At 45.9% G+C, this 13,880-nt stretch overlaps 1 protein-coding gene across 2 annotated transcripts in view; it reads left to right on the forward strand.

Moving 5' to 3' along the window:
• The window catches only part of LOC147603853 (protein SAWADEE HOMEODOMAIN HOMOLOG 2-like), a 49,957-nt gene that overhangs the window by 18,910 nt on the left and 17,167 nt on the right, over positions 1–13,880 (forward strand). The window contains exon 2 of one of the 2 annotated variants that reach the window (XM_086795791.1): positions 13,767–13,852. In XM_086795791.1, coding sequence (XP_086651917.1) covers positions 13,767–13,852 — 86 coding nt within the window. Of the gene's footprint in view, positions 1–13,762; positions 13,853–13,880 lie in introns of both variants that reach the window. The other variant, XM_086795792.1, reaches the window with a different exon arrangement.

Here is a 13,880-nt window from a genome sequence, read left to right on the forward strand (position 1 = left end):
AATTTTTCAAAATCCTCATCATGGACATACTGCTCTTTCATTTCATCAAGCTCATGATGATAAGCAAGTGAAACTGCAGAGACCTGTGGCTTGCGTGACAAAGCATCTGCCACTACATTCTTTTTGCCTTCCACATGCACAATCTGGAAGTGAAACATTGACAAAAAGTTTGCCCAACGCATATGCTTCTCTGAAAGCTTAGTCTGCGTGAGGAAATATCGCAAGGTCTGATGATCTGTCTGTACAGTAAAATCAGCCCCAAGCAAGTAGTGTTTCCATGTAGAAAGAGCGTGAATTACAGCCAACATCTCTTTCTCATACACCTGTAAATGCTTCTCGGCATCTTGCAAAACTCTACTCTCATAGGCTATCACATGTCCCTCTTGCATGAGAACTGCACCAATGCTACTTCCACATGCATCACACTGGACAACAAAAGCCTTTCGGAGATCCGGTAACACCAATACTGGGTCCGAAGTAAGCTTTTCTTTGAGCTTTTTGAATGCTGTAATTTCCCGATCAGCCCATCTAAACGGAGTTGCTTTCTTGGTCAAAGCATGAAGAGGTGAAGCAATTTCAGCAAAGTGCCGTATGTAACGCCTGTAATAGGAACACAATCCTAAAAAGCTGCGTACATCATGCACGGTCCTCAAAGCTGGCCAATTAAGTATTGCTTCCACCTTTGCTGGATCCATACGGACTCCATGACCAGACACAATATGCCCCAAGAAATGTATCTCCTGCAAAAAGAACTCACTCTTCTTGCCATTAACCACCAATCTATGGTTTCTGAGTTCTGCAAACACAATGGCCAAATGCCTTCTATGCTCTTCCTCAGTTCGTGAATGCACAATCATATCATCAAAGAATGTGCCCACAAACTCTCTATGAGGCCTGAAAATCCTGTCCATCATTCTGTTAAATGTGGCAGGCGCATTTGTTAAACCAAAGGGCATAACCAAGAACTCATACAACCCAAACGTGGTTCGGAATGCTGTCTTATGCACATCCTCGAGTCTAATGCGTATCTGATGATACCCGCTTTTCAAATCAATACGACTAAAAACTGTGGAGCCCTGTAAGCGGTCCAAGATATCATCGATCCTCGGTATGGGGAATCGATTCTTGATGGTATTCTTGTTCAGCGCCCTGTAATCAATACACATGCGCCAAGAACCATCCTTCTTCTGCACTAAGAGCACAGGTGAGCAAAAGGGTGATGAGCTAGGCTGAATCAACCCCTTATTCAATAGCTCCTGCACCTGACTCATAATCTCTTCCTGTTGGGCTGCACTAACACGATACGGCGGTCTATTCGGTGGAGTACTACCAGGAATCAGATCTATGGCATGATCTTCTGGCCTCTCAGGAGGTAATTCTCTTGGCAATGACTCGGAAAAACAGTCTTGAAACTCACTTAAGAAATCAGCCTTGTCCTTATCTAACATTGACAAATTAGACTTAGACTCATCATCCTGTGCATCCTTTACATAAATCAAGTACGCGGAAAGATGCTTTTTCATTACTGATGAAATCGCCGAAGCGGATACAATAGGAACAGATTCCCCTTTGAGTTTTACATCCAATACATGCTCTTTCCCTCTATGAGTCAGAGTAATTTTCCTATTGTAAGTATCCACCACCGCATGTACCCTGTGGCACCATGGCATCCCCAACAAAACATCACAGCCATCCAAAGGCATGATGAAGAACTCCTCGCTGTCCACATAACCCTGCAAATGAAGCCGAAGCTTCCCAATAATAGGAGTAACGGGTTCTGCATACCCTGGACAAGCCATATTTGCCTCATGTAACGGCCCCATCTCCTCTGCGCGAATCCCCAATCGGCCAGCCAAATCTGGTGAAATGAAGTTGGCTCTAGCACCTGTGTCAAAGAAGATCAAAGCATTCTGATCTCTCACTTTGCCCCATGCTCTGCACAACTCTGTAGCTTCACCACTTAGCTGCTCCCCCACAAGATCAGGAACTAAGCCTGCAGAAGGCTTTTGTTTCTTTGGCTTGGGCTCTCCTTTATTGTCAGGGTCCTTCTTGGACGTTCTCTTGGGACAATTGAATGACATATGCCCCTCTTCAGTACAGTAAAAACACTTTTGAGCATCTCTCAAAGCCTGTCTTTCCTCAGAAGTCCTTTTGGGCATTGGCAACTTCTTATACTTTGTCTCTGTAGACCCTTTAGCATCACGAGAAGCATGCCCAAATTTTTCAGCTTTCTTGCCCAATTTCTTACTGCCTTTAAACCCAGATGAACCACCTGTGAGTAACGCATTAGCTGTCATAGCATTCTCAATCATCTGTGACATGTTCGTTACTCTTGTCTTTATACAATAATCTCGTACCTCCTTGGGCAGCCCACAACAATACTTCTCAACCTGCTCAGATAATGGCACGGCACGATAAGAAGTCACTGGGAGTAGAGCTTCCCAAAACTTCTTGTTATAATCCTCCAGCAACTGTACTTGCTGTACTTGACTGTCCGTACACTGTACGGCAGTCGTACAGTAGGGTACGGGCTGGAAAACAGACTGTACAGCCTGTACAGATCTTCTGCGCAGCCCAACCAGCAGAGAAGAAGCCCCACAGCTCTGCGCTCCTCAGTCCACAGCAAACCCAGCAGTCGTACAGCACTGTACGGCTGCTGTACGGCCTGTTTACAGCACACAGCTTGCAGAAAACAGCAGCTACAGCACAGATACAGCAGCCGCCTGCAGCTCCTCTTGCTTTTCCACGCTAGTTCTCAAGCGCATGAGGGAAACTCCCCTTTTACTACACGATTCCCAAAAAGGGAAGAGAGAGAGAGAAGAGAGAGAAAACTCCTCCCCAATTTAATCCCTAGGGCCCCAACTTAAATAAGTTCCTAGGGCCACTAAGGCCTAGGGGCAAACTTCAATAAACATTAAAACTTAATGTTTTTAGTTTCCCCCTTCACACCTAGGGATGTCCACACATCTTAAACACTGTCCGGGCACCCCCCATGTGAATCATAAAATATTCTGACTCTGCAACCACCATGCCCACACTTGTCCTGCTCCATTTTCACAGGGCCATGACACACCCTGACACATCCAGTGCTTCTGCATCACAACACAGACTCCCAAACTGTCTCTCAAAAGAGTATCACAGCACAACATACCATACAGTTGACACACCTGTACAAACCCTCTCTACCATCCAAGGGTACTATCCATCTCTGTCATGGATTCCCTGTCCCTTGTCCTATCAGTAGCAAGGCTGTACCAAACATGTGTCCACTCCTGTACCTTCTGCCTGCATGTGACCTATCTCCTAGAGAAACCCAAAAACATGTCTCTTCGAGAAAACCTACGACCTGTTTCCACATGAAACCCTTAGGCCTGTTCCCCTTTGAAACTTCTGTTCTGTTTCCCATACATCTAGTTACCTGTTCCCTCATGAAACATCTGGCAACATAGAGATACTCATAACTGTAGGTCCCTCTGTTCCTTTCTAGCATGAAGAAAGCCATCTGCTCCATGAGCACGCAGCCATGCGAGCTTGCTTCACTCCCATGCCAAGAAACAAAACCACAAGACCTGTACTTGCAGTCAAAAACCCAAGCACATAGCTGAATTTGCGACCAAACAAAAAACAGCCCATAAACTGTCCCAAAACAGTCCCGAATCAAAGCATAGAAAGGCTGAAAGTTCCATCTGATGAACGCCATCGACATGATGTCTATGTTCATGGAAAAACAGCCCTTGCTTTCTGTAGAAACACGGCGTCCTCCAAAAAGCACACACATGGCCTAGCTTTCTATGCGCCGCCTGTATCCTGGTGATGCGCCGCCTGCAACATTACTCAACCTGCAGCCATCTGTACGAAAAAGTGTGCAGTTGCCATCTGAATTCAGCTGTCGTACAGCCTCCGTACTGGCCTGAACCTACTGTCCGTACAGGCCTGCAGCTACTGTTCCAGCCGCCAGCCCAAGACCTGCACAGTAGGCGCCAGAATCTGCACAACCAAATCTGCAACATGGACAGTACCTGCAGATAGCCGCCTGACCTGCCACGTGGACTGTACCTGCACAGCAGCCGTACACTGCCACGTGGACTGTACCTGCAGTCCAGCCCTTCCATGCGCAGCCAGCGTCTTCTCCCAATGGTGCATCCATGACATAATAAAGCACTTGATGTAGCATACCAACATACATGCAGCACATGACACAATGCAGAGTATTTCCCAATGTATTCTCAATGATACCAGGATCCAATGGCACCAGAATACAAAAATACCTCTACCTCAAAAAGTGTATGCATACATGCACAAACAGAGTTCGATCCATATTCCCATGAACCAAACCAACTCTAGGACTGCTCGCAAGACTTATGCCCTCCATAGAGTTATCCATAGTTGCAGTTAGAGTTCAAGGTGCGCGCGACTGTGAACCATACCCAACTTTTCCATCATCTGTGACTAGTACACAATATCATAGAAGTCCCATAAGCAGATGTACTGTCAGCCTCAGTACCTTCGGGTGAATACAAAGATGTCACCAAGCGACTCCTAGATAACAACTGAGCCTGTCTGTAACAACAAGGGAGCGGAGGTGCTACCCCCCTCTTGAGCATCAGGCCATGCTCCAGACCCATGCTCTGCTGAACCTGAATGAGTCGCAATAAGAGTCGACTCCAACTCAAAGGCATCAAGATAAAGCTGCAACTCCTGAGGTGAATTTGCTAAGTCACCCTCCTCCATCCACTTCGCATCCATCAGTGAACCTCCTCCATCCACTTCATATCCATCAGTGAACAGCTCTTGAACTTCACAGGATAGCGACGGGAAACTTTACCCTGTACCTTTCTTTCGTTATGTGCCAGTATCTGCTCGGGATTAAGAACCTCGTCAAGTTCCTCCACTTCCATCTGAGCCCCATCTGATACATCCTCAGGCACCCAAAACCTGCTTGCACTCCACCCAAGTGGTAAGCACAAGTCCTCGATGACGCATAGTAGATCACCACTAACATAGAAAGAAACTGTCTTCCGAACCCATGAAGCCTCTATGAAGATACCACCGGTGACAAACTGTCGAAAGCCATAGCCTTCAACGCATCTCCTGCACCATAACACTTCAACTGCTTCTTGTTCCTGGCCGACTACTTCTTGTCCTTGGTGTCTTTTCTCCTGAACTTCATCTTCAGCTCTTGCTCTTCACCTCATATAGGCAAAGACACACAATCCTGTACTGTGTCCTGCACTTCCTTTTCACTTTCCTCATGTTGAAGCTTTTGATGTGACTCTCATGAGACAACCACGAGCTCGCCCCCTTAGGAAAGTTGGCGATTGTCGCGACCAAAGCAACCACGGACTCGCCTCCTTGAGAAAGTCGACGATGTGTCCCGGTGACGGAACCTTGTAAACCGGCCTTCAGAAACCAAAGGGCGGTGGAACAAACATTTGCACATAAAACACTTCAACACCATTGAGGACCTAGAAAAGGAAAACAAACAGGGGGAGCTAGAGTGCTCCTGCAAATAGTACACGGACACCAATTGGCCCCAAATCGCAGTGGCGCCCCTTGCGGTATTTCTTTAATTGAATTTAAGAGCTTTGATTACAATATAAGGCTGGTAATTCAGCCGTCCCAGTAGAACTCCTGAAGCCTGCAAAGAACCTGCATCTGGCTTCTTTTCCACACGGCATCCACAAACAAGTCCAGCCATTGTTCATATCGAAAGACTCTTCACATAGAGTCTGCATACAGAAGCTTTCTCCCATGATCAAGGCTGCCACATCCATCCATAGCCTCTCACACTATAAACAGCATCACACCTTGACACATCCAGTGCTTCTGCATCACAACACAGACTCCCAAACTGTCTCTCAAAAGAGTATCACAGCACAGCATACCATACAGTTGACACACCTGTACAAACCCTCTCTACCATCCAAGGGTACTATCCATCTCTGTCATGGATTCCCTGTCCCTTGTCCTATGAGTAGCAAGGCTGTACCAAACATGTGTCCACTCCTGTACCTTCTGCCTGCATGTGACCTATCTCCTAGAGAAACCCAAAAACATGTCTCTTCGAGAAAACCTACGACCTGTTTCCACATGAAACCCTTAGGCCTGTTCCCCTTTGAAACTTCTGTTCTGTTTCCCATACATCTAGTTACCTGTTCCCTCATGAAACATCTGGCAACATAGAGATACTCATAACTGTAGGTCCCTCTGTTCCTTTCTAGCATGAAGAAAGCCATCTGCTCCATGAGCACGCAGCCATGCGAGCTTGCTTCACTCCCATGCCAAGAAACATAACCACAAGACCTGTACTTGCAGTCAAAAACCCAAGCACATAGCTGAATTTGCGACCAAACAAAAAACAGCCCATAAACTGTCCCAAAACAGTCCCGAATCAAAGCATAGAAAGGCTGAAAGTTCCATCTGATGAACGCCATCGACATGATGTCTATGTTCATGGAAAAACAGCCCTTGCTTTCTGTAGAAACACGGCGTCCTCCAAAAAGCACACACATGGCCTGGCTTTCTATGCGCCGCCTGTATCCTGGTGATGCGCCGCCTGCAACATTACTCAACCTGCAGCCATCTGTACGAAAAAGTGTGCAGTTGCCATCTGAATTCAGCTGTCGTACAGCCTCCGTACTGGCCTGAACCTGCTGTCCGTACAGGCCTGCAGCTACTGTTCCAGCCGCCAGCCCAAGACCTGCACAGTAGGCGCCAGAATCTGCACAACCAAATCTGCAACATGGACAGTACCTGCAGACAGCCGCCTGACCTGCCACGTGGACTGTACCTGCACAGCAGCCGTACACTGCCACGTGGACTGTACCTGTAGTCCAGCCCTTCCATGCGCAGCCAGCGTCTTCTCTTTCCAAAAAGCTCATACGTGGGTATGCTGCAGTCGACTCTTAGCCAGATAGAGAGAAAGCCCACGTGCTGTTCATCCCCATGCTTTCCTTGCAGCCCACTTCTTCCAAAAGCACACCCCCATCAAGAGTTAGGCGCCTCTCCTTTTTCTGCCCAAAAAGCACACGTGGCTCCAAAATAGCTTATGGGCCACGTTTCTTCATAAAAGGCTTTATAAATGATTTTAAAGGTTTTTAAACCTTCAAAGCTAAAATCTCTTTGCCCCCTTTCACACATGGGGTTATCCACACATGGGCTTCCATCTTCACTCCCACCTGATGCCATTCACACTGTCCACCATGTCCCCGTGCACATCCGCATCTTTGTCCAGAGAAAAACACAGGGTCATGACACTGTCATGGTCCTGAGAAATGAGTCTGGCACTCTCATATCACCCCTTGGAGGATAATCCTCCCTTGGGACCGTTGTCCGAGAACCTATCTGGCTCACAAGACTGCCATCCCTTTGGCTCTGTGGAACACCACCAACAAACCTCATGGGAGCTCTTCCCGGTTCTGTGTTCCTTGCCTTGGGCTTCGTACCCGTGTACTTTCCTGTACCTTTGTACTTTCCTGTACCTTGGACCTGTACACCATCATATGGGACTGCACCAGTGTTTAGCTTTGCTGAGCCTGATGCTCTGATACCAATGTAACGCGCGAAAGCTCTGGGGGTCTTCTTTTAGCCCTAAACACTACTGAGAACATGCTGATGCAAAACGCAGACATGAAGAGAGAGTAGAGAGAGAGAGAGAGAGAGAGAGATATGCTGGAAATTCAGTATTAAAAAAAAAGAACAAAAAGGTACTCTTCTATAGCTCTAGGCTGTCTCATACAAAAGGTGATAAGACACCAAAATCTAGTCCTAACATGGACCCAACTCCTAATGAGTTGAATGATTACAATGATGAGCATGTGCCTCCTTTTATAGCCCTTTGGACTCCCTGGAGTGCTAGCCGACCAGCAGTCGGCTAGCCGACTGGTTATATTCATCATAAAAGCTGCGTCGTCTGGACATAATCCCTTATAATGCTGCGCCTTCAGCCGCCTTGTCCTCTGGTCCAGTCGACGTCATCTTCTGATGCAGCCGACAGTCCCCACTTGCAGCTGACAGCGTCCTCTTCATGTCCCCCATGCCTTGCTCTAAGTCCACACTGGCCTCTGCTGCACTCTGTGCTCCATAATCCTGGTTCCATTTGGTTCATACTCTTTATTTGGCTGCCTCTTCTGGACCAGCATTTGAGAATGTCCATGGCATCTTTCATGCACATGATAGTCACTGTCCCACTTTCTACTCAAAATCATGAGGAGAAGATGGTGGCATCCACATTGTAATGGGTGGGTTGGGAATGCTTGAGACCCATGCAGATGCGAAGGGAGCTACCATAGCGGGGAAGGAAAGTGGTAGGCACATGAAGTAGTGTAATCGTTTGTTTGGGGGGGGGGTGTGGGGTTGCTGAAGAAGCTACGATCGTCTCCACTGGCAAAAAATTGCTAGATTGACCACCAACAGATGACACTGGCTCCTATGAGGGGTACAAGAGGGGGGGGGGGGGGGGGGCGTAAATGATGTAACCAGGGGTGGGGTGTCAAGGAGACAGAGGTAACTGAAGGAGCATCCTTGGGGGGAAAGGGAGTAGAAGAATGTCGAATCTCCATGGATCTCCTTGTAGAGCGCTTCTGAAACACGACTCGAAACTTGCAAAACAAAGCCAAACAACGTGAAGGGGGTGCAAGCTTGACTCACCACCCACCAACCATGATAGCCGTGGGTAAAACCCACAAGTCTTGGCTGTCGCCACGAGCTGAGCTAACTAGCAAGACGCACCGATCAATATCTACTCCATGACGTCCCATACCGCCACGGAGCTACTCTCGCAAGCCTCGAGACTATTGCCGGTCTCGGCTGCATGAACCAGGTGCACGTCTGCACTAAATTCAGGCTTTTGATCGTAGAGCTCTTGTAAAGACTCGTGAAACTCTATGATCAATTGACTGACCTTGGCCACCCTTTTATAGGCTCTTGGCCGGTCACCGAGCGTCCACACTTGGGTGCCCGCCCGTCAGTCCACAGCTCGCGAATCAGCTTGCCTAGCTTCAAGCTTCCTCAAGCCTTGAAGCTAGTCTTGTGTGCGTGTTGCACACGGTAGATACACTCTGGGCACATGACATACTCCCCTTCCTCTAAGAGCTCACTCCTAAGCTCCCTAAAAACCTAGGGTAGTCCCTCTGAAGGGTAGTCAATGTCTCCCATGTAGTGTCCTTCTCAACACGATCCTTCCACTTGATCTTGTATTCTGTGAGTAGCGTATGCCGCAATTGTCTTTTACGAAATCCAAGAATCTTTTTCGGTTTGTGTAGCACAAATGTCATATCCTCGACATCTATGATTTCTTGAGGAGTAACTAACTGATCTGTTCCACCCAGTACTTCCTTGAGTCTACTGACGTGAAATACGAGATGAATTTTCACATGAGAAGGCAAATCCAATTCATATGCAACTGAACCAATCCGGCGTATAACCCGAAATGGTCCATAGTATCTAGGGGATAATTTTGGAGATTGATCCGTCCGTAAAGTCTCGGAATCTTTCGGAACTCGCAAATACATCATCGTTCCTTCAGAGAACTCTCTTGGTGAACGGTGTCTATTAGAATAAAATCTGTGTGTCTTGAGCACTTCTAATAGATTCCTTCGCAACTTGTAACATTTCTTGCATGTCTTGTAAAAAAGTACGCATTGCATCATGCTGAAGTCTTGAAAATCCCACGGTAATAGGTGATCTAGGTTGAAATCCGTACATAATCATAAAAGGACTAAACTAGACTTAGAAGACTTACATGTCAGGATTTATGACGAAAGTTTTTGCCCATAGATTAGAAAAGGATAGATGCAAGGCTTTATTAGTAGAAAAGTCAGCTTTGCATTTTGATTTTTCTTGGTTAAAAAGTAAAACTCAAGATGTAGATAAGAGAAAGAAATGATTCACCAAAATTGTAGACAAAGATGACATTTGTACTTGGTTAGATTTTCTCCTAGATAACCTTTATATATCCTTAGGCGACTCTTTATTTAAGTAAGCAATTGGCATTCCCATGGGTACTAATTGTGCCGTCTTTCTTGCTAATTTTTATCTTTTTACTTATGAGTTTGATTTTATGGAACGCCTTATTTCTGCTAATACTTGTCTTGTCTTTCTTCACAAACTTTGTAATGTGAGACGTTTTGTAGATGACCTCTTTGTTCCCGACATTCCTTCCTTTCAAGAGTTTTTGTATATCAGTCCAAATTCCTTAGGTGGAGGGATCTATCCCAAGGAATTTTGTGAACTTAACCGCACCTCGAATAGCGATAGTTGTGACTTCTTCAAATTGCGCCTAGGTTTGAGTTCTTTCCACGAGAGAAAAGCCTTGCCCTAGAGGAAACTCACTGCCAATTGAATCTTTTTGTTATCGCCATATGGATGAAACTGGAAGTGGACCTGCCACTTATGTAGCCACTTGTCCACAATCTCCTTGGTATGTTGCTTTTGCTCGCCCCCAAACTGTTTCAGATTAATGTTGGGGTCTAAAGCAAATGCCAAGGTATCCATACCCGAGAGAGTAGATAGGGTAGTGGTCAATAAAGAGATCGAATTCTACAAAGCCTGCATCTGCGCAGCGAAGCCTCGAAAGTAACTTTAAACTCTTGAAAATCAGATTTAGTTACAAAATCTTCGAAAAGATCGCCATCAGCGGCCTTGGTAGTCGACAGGTCTTCGTGTGTGGGTGCGGGTTCCATGTCAGATGCTTGGGTCAACATCTCGAAGAGGAAAAGTGAGAGAAAATCTTGGTTGCAAGCAAGAGATGGTGCAAGAAAACTCGAGGAGAGGTGTGGCTAGAAGCCCACTCTAGGCGTATTTTATAAGCCCCCCCAAAAGCGTTTGTTTTTGTGTTGCTTTTGTGTTTAAAAAACATGCTAGATGGCTTTTATAAAAGCCACACATAAAAGCCACGCTTTTTAAAAATAAAAAATAAAAAAACCACGCTAGGCATGTAAAAAAAAAAGTCTTCGTTTGCATTTCGTTTTTTGAAAACCCCATTGCCTTCGTTTGCTTTTAAAAACAAAACGTAGTTTTTGGTTTTTATTACTATGCTATGATTTTTTAAAAGAAAACGTAAGGTCTTCGTTAAAAAAAAAAACGAAAAGCATCAAAGGCTTAAAAAAAACATAGGCAAAAAAAACGCTGATTCTGGTTGCCGCTATCCATCGGGTCACCACTTGGCAGCCGCGAATAACAACTTGGAGAGAAAAAAAAATCACCCGATTGCTCGCCAACCGCCGACAGGCTGTTTCCTGATTCTCACATACAGCTGACCTGACACAAAGAAAACAAACAGTTGACCTGCTCTCACGCACTGCCGTGTTCGAGTTCTGGCTGCCGTTTTCTCACGCATAGCTGACTATCTCTCTTGCTTTTCTCTTTTGCTTGCTGAATCACAACAGTCTCTTACTTCTCTCCTTGCCAAAAAAAAAAACTTTCTTCACATGCTATTCAAAACGACCCTTTCCATGACCACAACCCACTCGGGATCCAACGATGCAAACTTAAAACCATATGATGATTTCTGAAAAAAAACAGCAATATACATGAAAAACAGTAGTCATCTCGAACTCATACGTCTTTCTTCTCTACCTACCAACTTGCACGCTCTTTGAAGCATGCTTTGATACCACTATCAAATCCCCACATATCTCCTCATAGAGCGCTCATGAAACACGACTCGAAACCTACAAAACAAAGCCAAACAACGTGAAGGGGGTGCAAGCTTGACTCACCACCTAACCATGACAGCTGTGGGTAAAACCCACAAGTCATGGTTGTCCCCACCGAGCCACGAGTTGAGCTAACTAGCAAGATGCACCAACCAATCTCTACTCCATGACGTCCCATACTGCCACGGAGCTACTCTCACGGGCCTCGAGATTGCTGCCGGCCTCGGCTGCATGAAGCAGGTGCACTTCTGCACTAGATCCAGGCTCCTAAATATAGAACTCTTGCAAAGACTCGCAAAACTCTATGACCAACTGACTGACCTTGGCCACCCTTTTATAGGCTCTTGGTTGGTCACCGGGCATCCACACTTGGGCGCCTGCCCGTCAGTCCATCCCTAGCCTAGATCGCCAATCAGCCTTAGCTCCAAGCTTCCCCAAGCCTCGAAGCTAGTCTTGTGTGCGTGTTGCACATGGTAGATACACTCTGTGCACATGACAAAGAGAGGGGGGTGGGGATGGTAAAAGGAATCGAGGGAGGTGCTTAGCAAGTTGGGTAGAGACTGGAGGAGGGGGAGTGGGATGAGCTGGTAGGATTTCCATTGGGATAGTGGGTGGTTTCTGCCCTAGGGAAGCCCCTACGTTGGTGGGGGCCTCATCCTCACTGTTTTTTTTGGGAGGGGGGAGGGATTGGGCCTGGTCAGCAGTTATTGGCCATAGGTGCCAAGTCACAACCATTCAATTGGATTTTGATGACCTTAGCTCCTCCTCTTGGAAGAAGATTCCGTCCTCGTTTCTCGGGATGGTGTCTCTTAACAATTCTAATCAGGCACTTACTTCAGTCAGATGAAAGGTTGGAGCCATTGCTTCTCATGTGGGAAGAGGGGACATCTGTCTAAGGATTTTTTGTCCAAGAAGAAGGACAAGACGAAGGGCAAGTCTTCATCTCAAAAGAAGGGCAAAGACACGACAGAGGACAATGATTCAGATACTTCTAGTTCAGATATTTCTAGTAACTCATCTAGGACTCTCAGGGCACTTCCGGCTTGGGAGGACCAAGATGGTGTTCTTCTCTAGTATACATGCTATACATGCAGTTTCCCCCATGTGCTTCCAGTCAAAGGAGGCTTGTGGACAGGAGAGGGGGTTGGTAGCAGCTCCATTTTCTGGTGCATGGAAACCGTGAGTTGGAGTTCCAAGCATTAAAAATCTGTCAGGACAAGGTCAGCTTTGGTGTCGCAGAGACTATGGACAGGATCTATTCCGAGTTCATTGTTCGAGGTTTTGGGACGTGATGTGTTCACAGTCCATAGTTGGGGGATAATGGGCACAGTGTGTCTGGCAGCTCATCATTCTAATCTTGCGGTTCACTACACACTGGTGTGGGAATTTGGAGCCAAGCACAGTTCTTTGCTGTTTGTGGTGGCATTGTGTTTCGAGGAAACAGGTTGGTGGTTGCTCTCTCCGAGGTGATCCCGGTATCTGTAGTACTAGAGAGTCCCAAGGTTGCATCTATGATCTTCATCAACTTATCTTCTTCAGACTCTTGCACACTATGAGCTACAGAGGGGGTGTTAGAATATTGTGCATCTTTGTGTATTGGGGCCATGCATATTTTATGGGTTTTATATCTTTTTCTCCTTTTAGTAGGTCGTGAGGCTGTCGGCCAGCTCCTATGGCTCTCTCTCTCTCTCTCTCTCCTTGTCTATGCTTCCGTTTATGCTTCTGTTTATGCATACTCCAACACTTTCCACATTAAAATATCAAATGACTCGGGCTTAGTTGTTTTATCAATAATTTTAGGCTGTGTTTCATATTGATAGTCAAGAAACTTACATCAGGTTAGATAGGATTCTGCCTACAATCTGCATGCAGCTGCCTGTTCCTTTCATTATTATCCAATAATCAAAGATTAATTTTCAGTCCATAAGAAACAATTATGCTTGCATCAACTGAAAGTGGTGGATTAGGGTCTAGTTTTCATTTATTTTGTTCTCTAGAGCTGTTGGGCTTCAATATGTATGTGCCTTTATGTTGTATTAATTATTGAGATCTCTTTATTGCATTTGTGTTAGAAATCTATTTGAAATCTAGTTTCTATTGTTAAGTCAGGTAGCAAAAATGGAGAAGATATGGGAGGAAAGCAAGGGTGCTACTCCATCACAGAAGATATTGCAGGACTTGGCTGAAAAGTTTAGGTATTTCATTGCTTTGTTTTGAGATCAA

The sequence above is a fragment of the Cibotium barometz genome, chromosome 63 (genome assembly GCF_041138505.1).
Source record: "Cibotium barometz isolate CiBa-2024 chromosome 63, ASM4113850v1, whole genome shotgun sequence".
NCBI classification, from domain to species: Eukaryota; Viridiplantae; Streptophyta; class Polypodiopsida; order Cyatheales; family Cibotiaceae; genus Cibotium; species Cibotium barometz.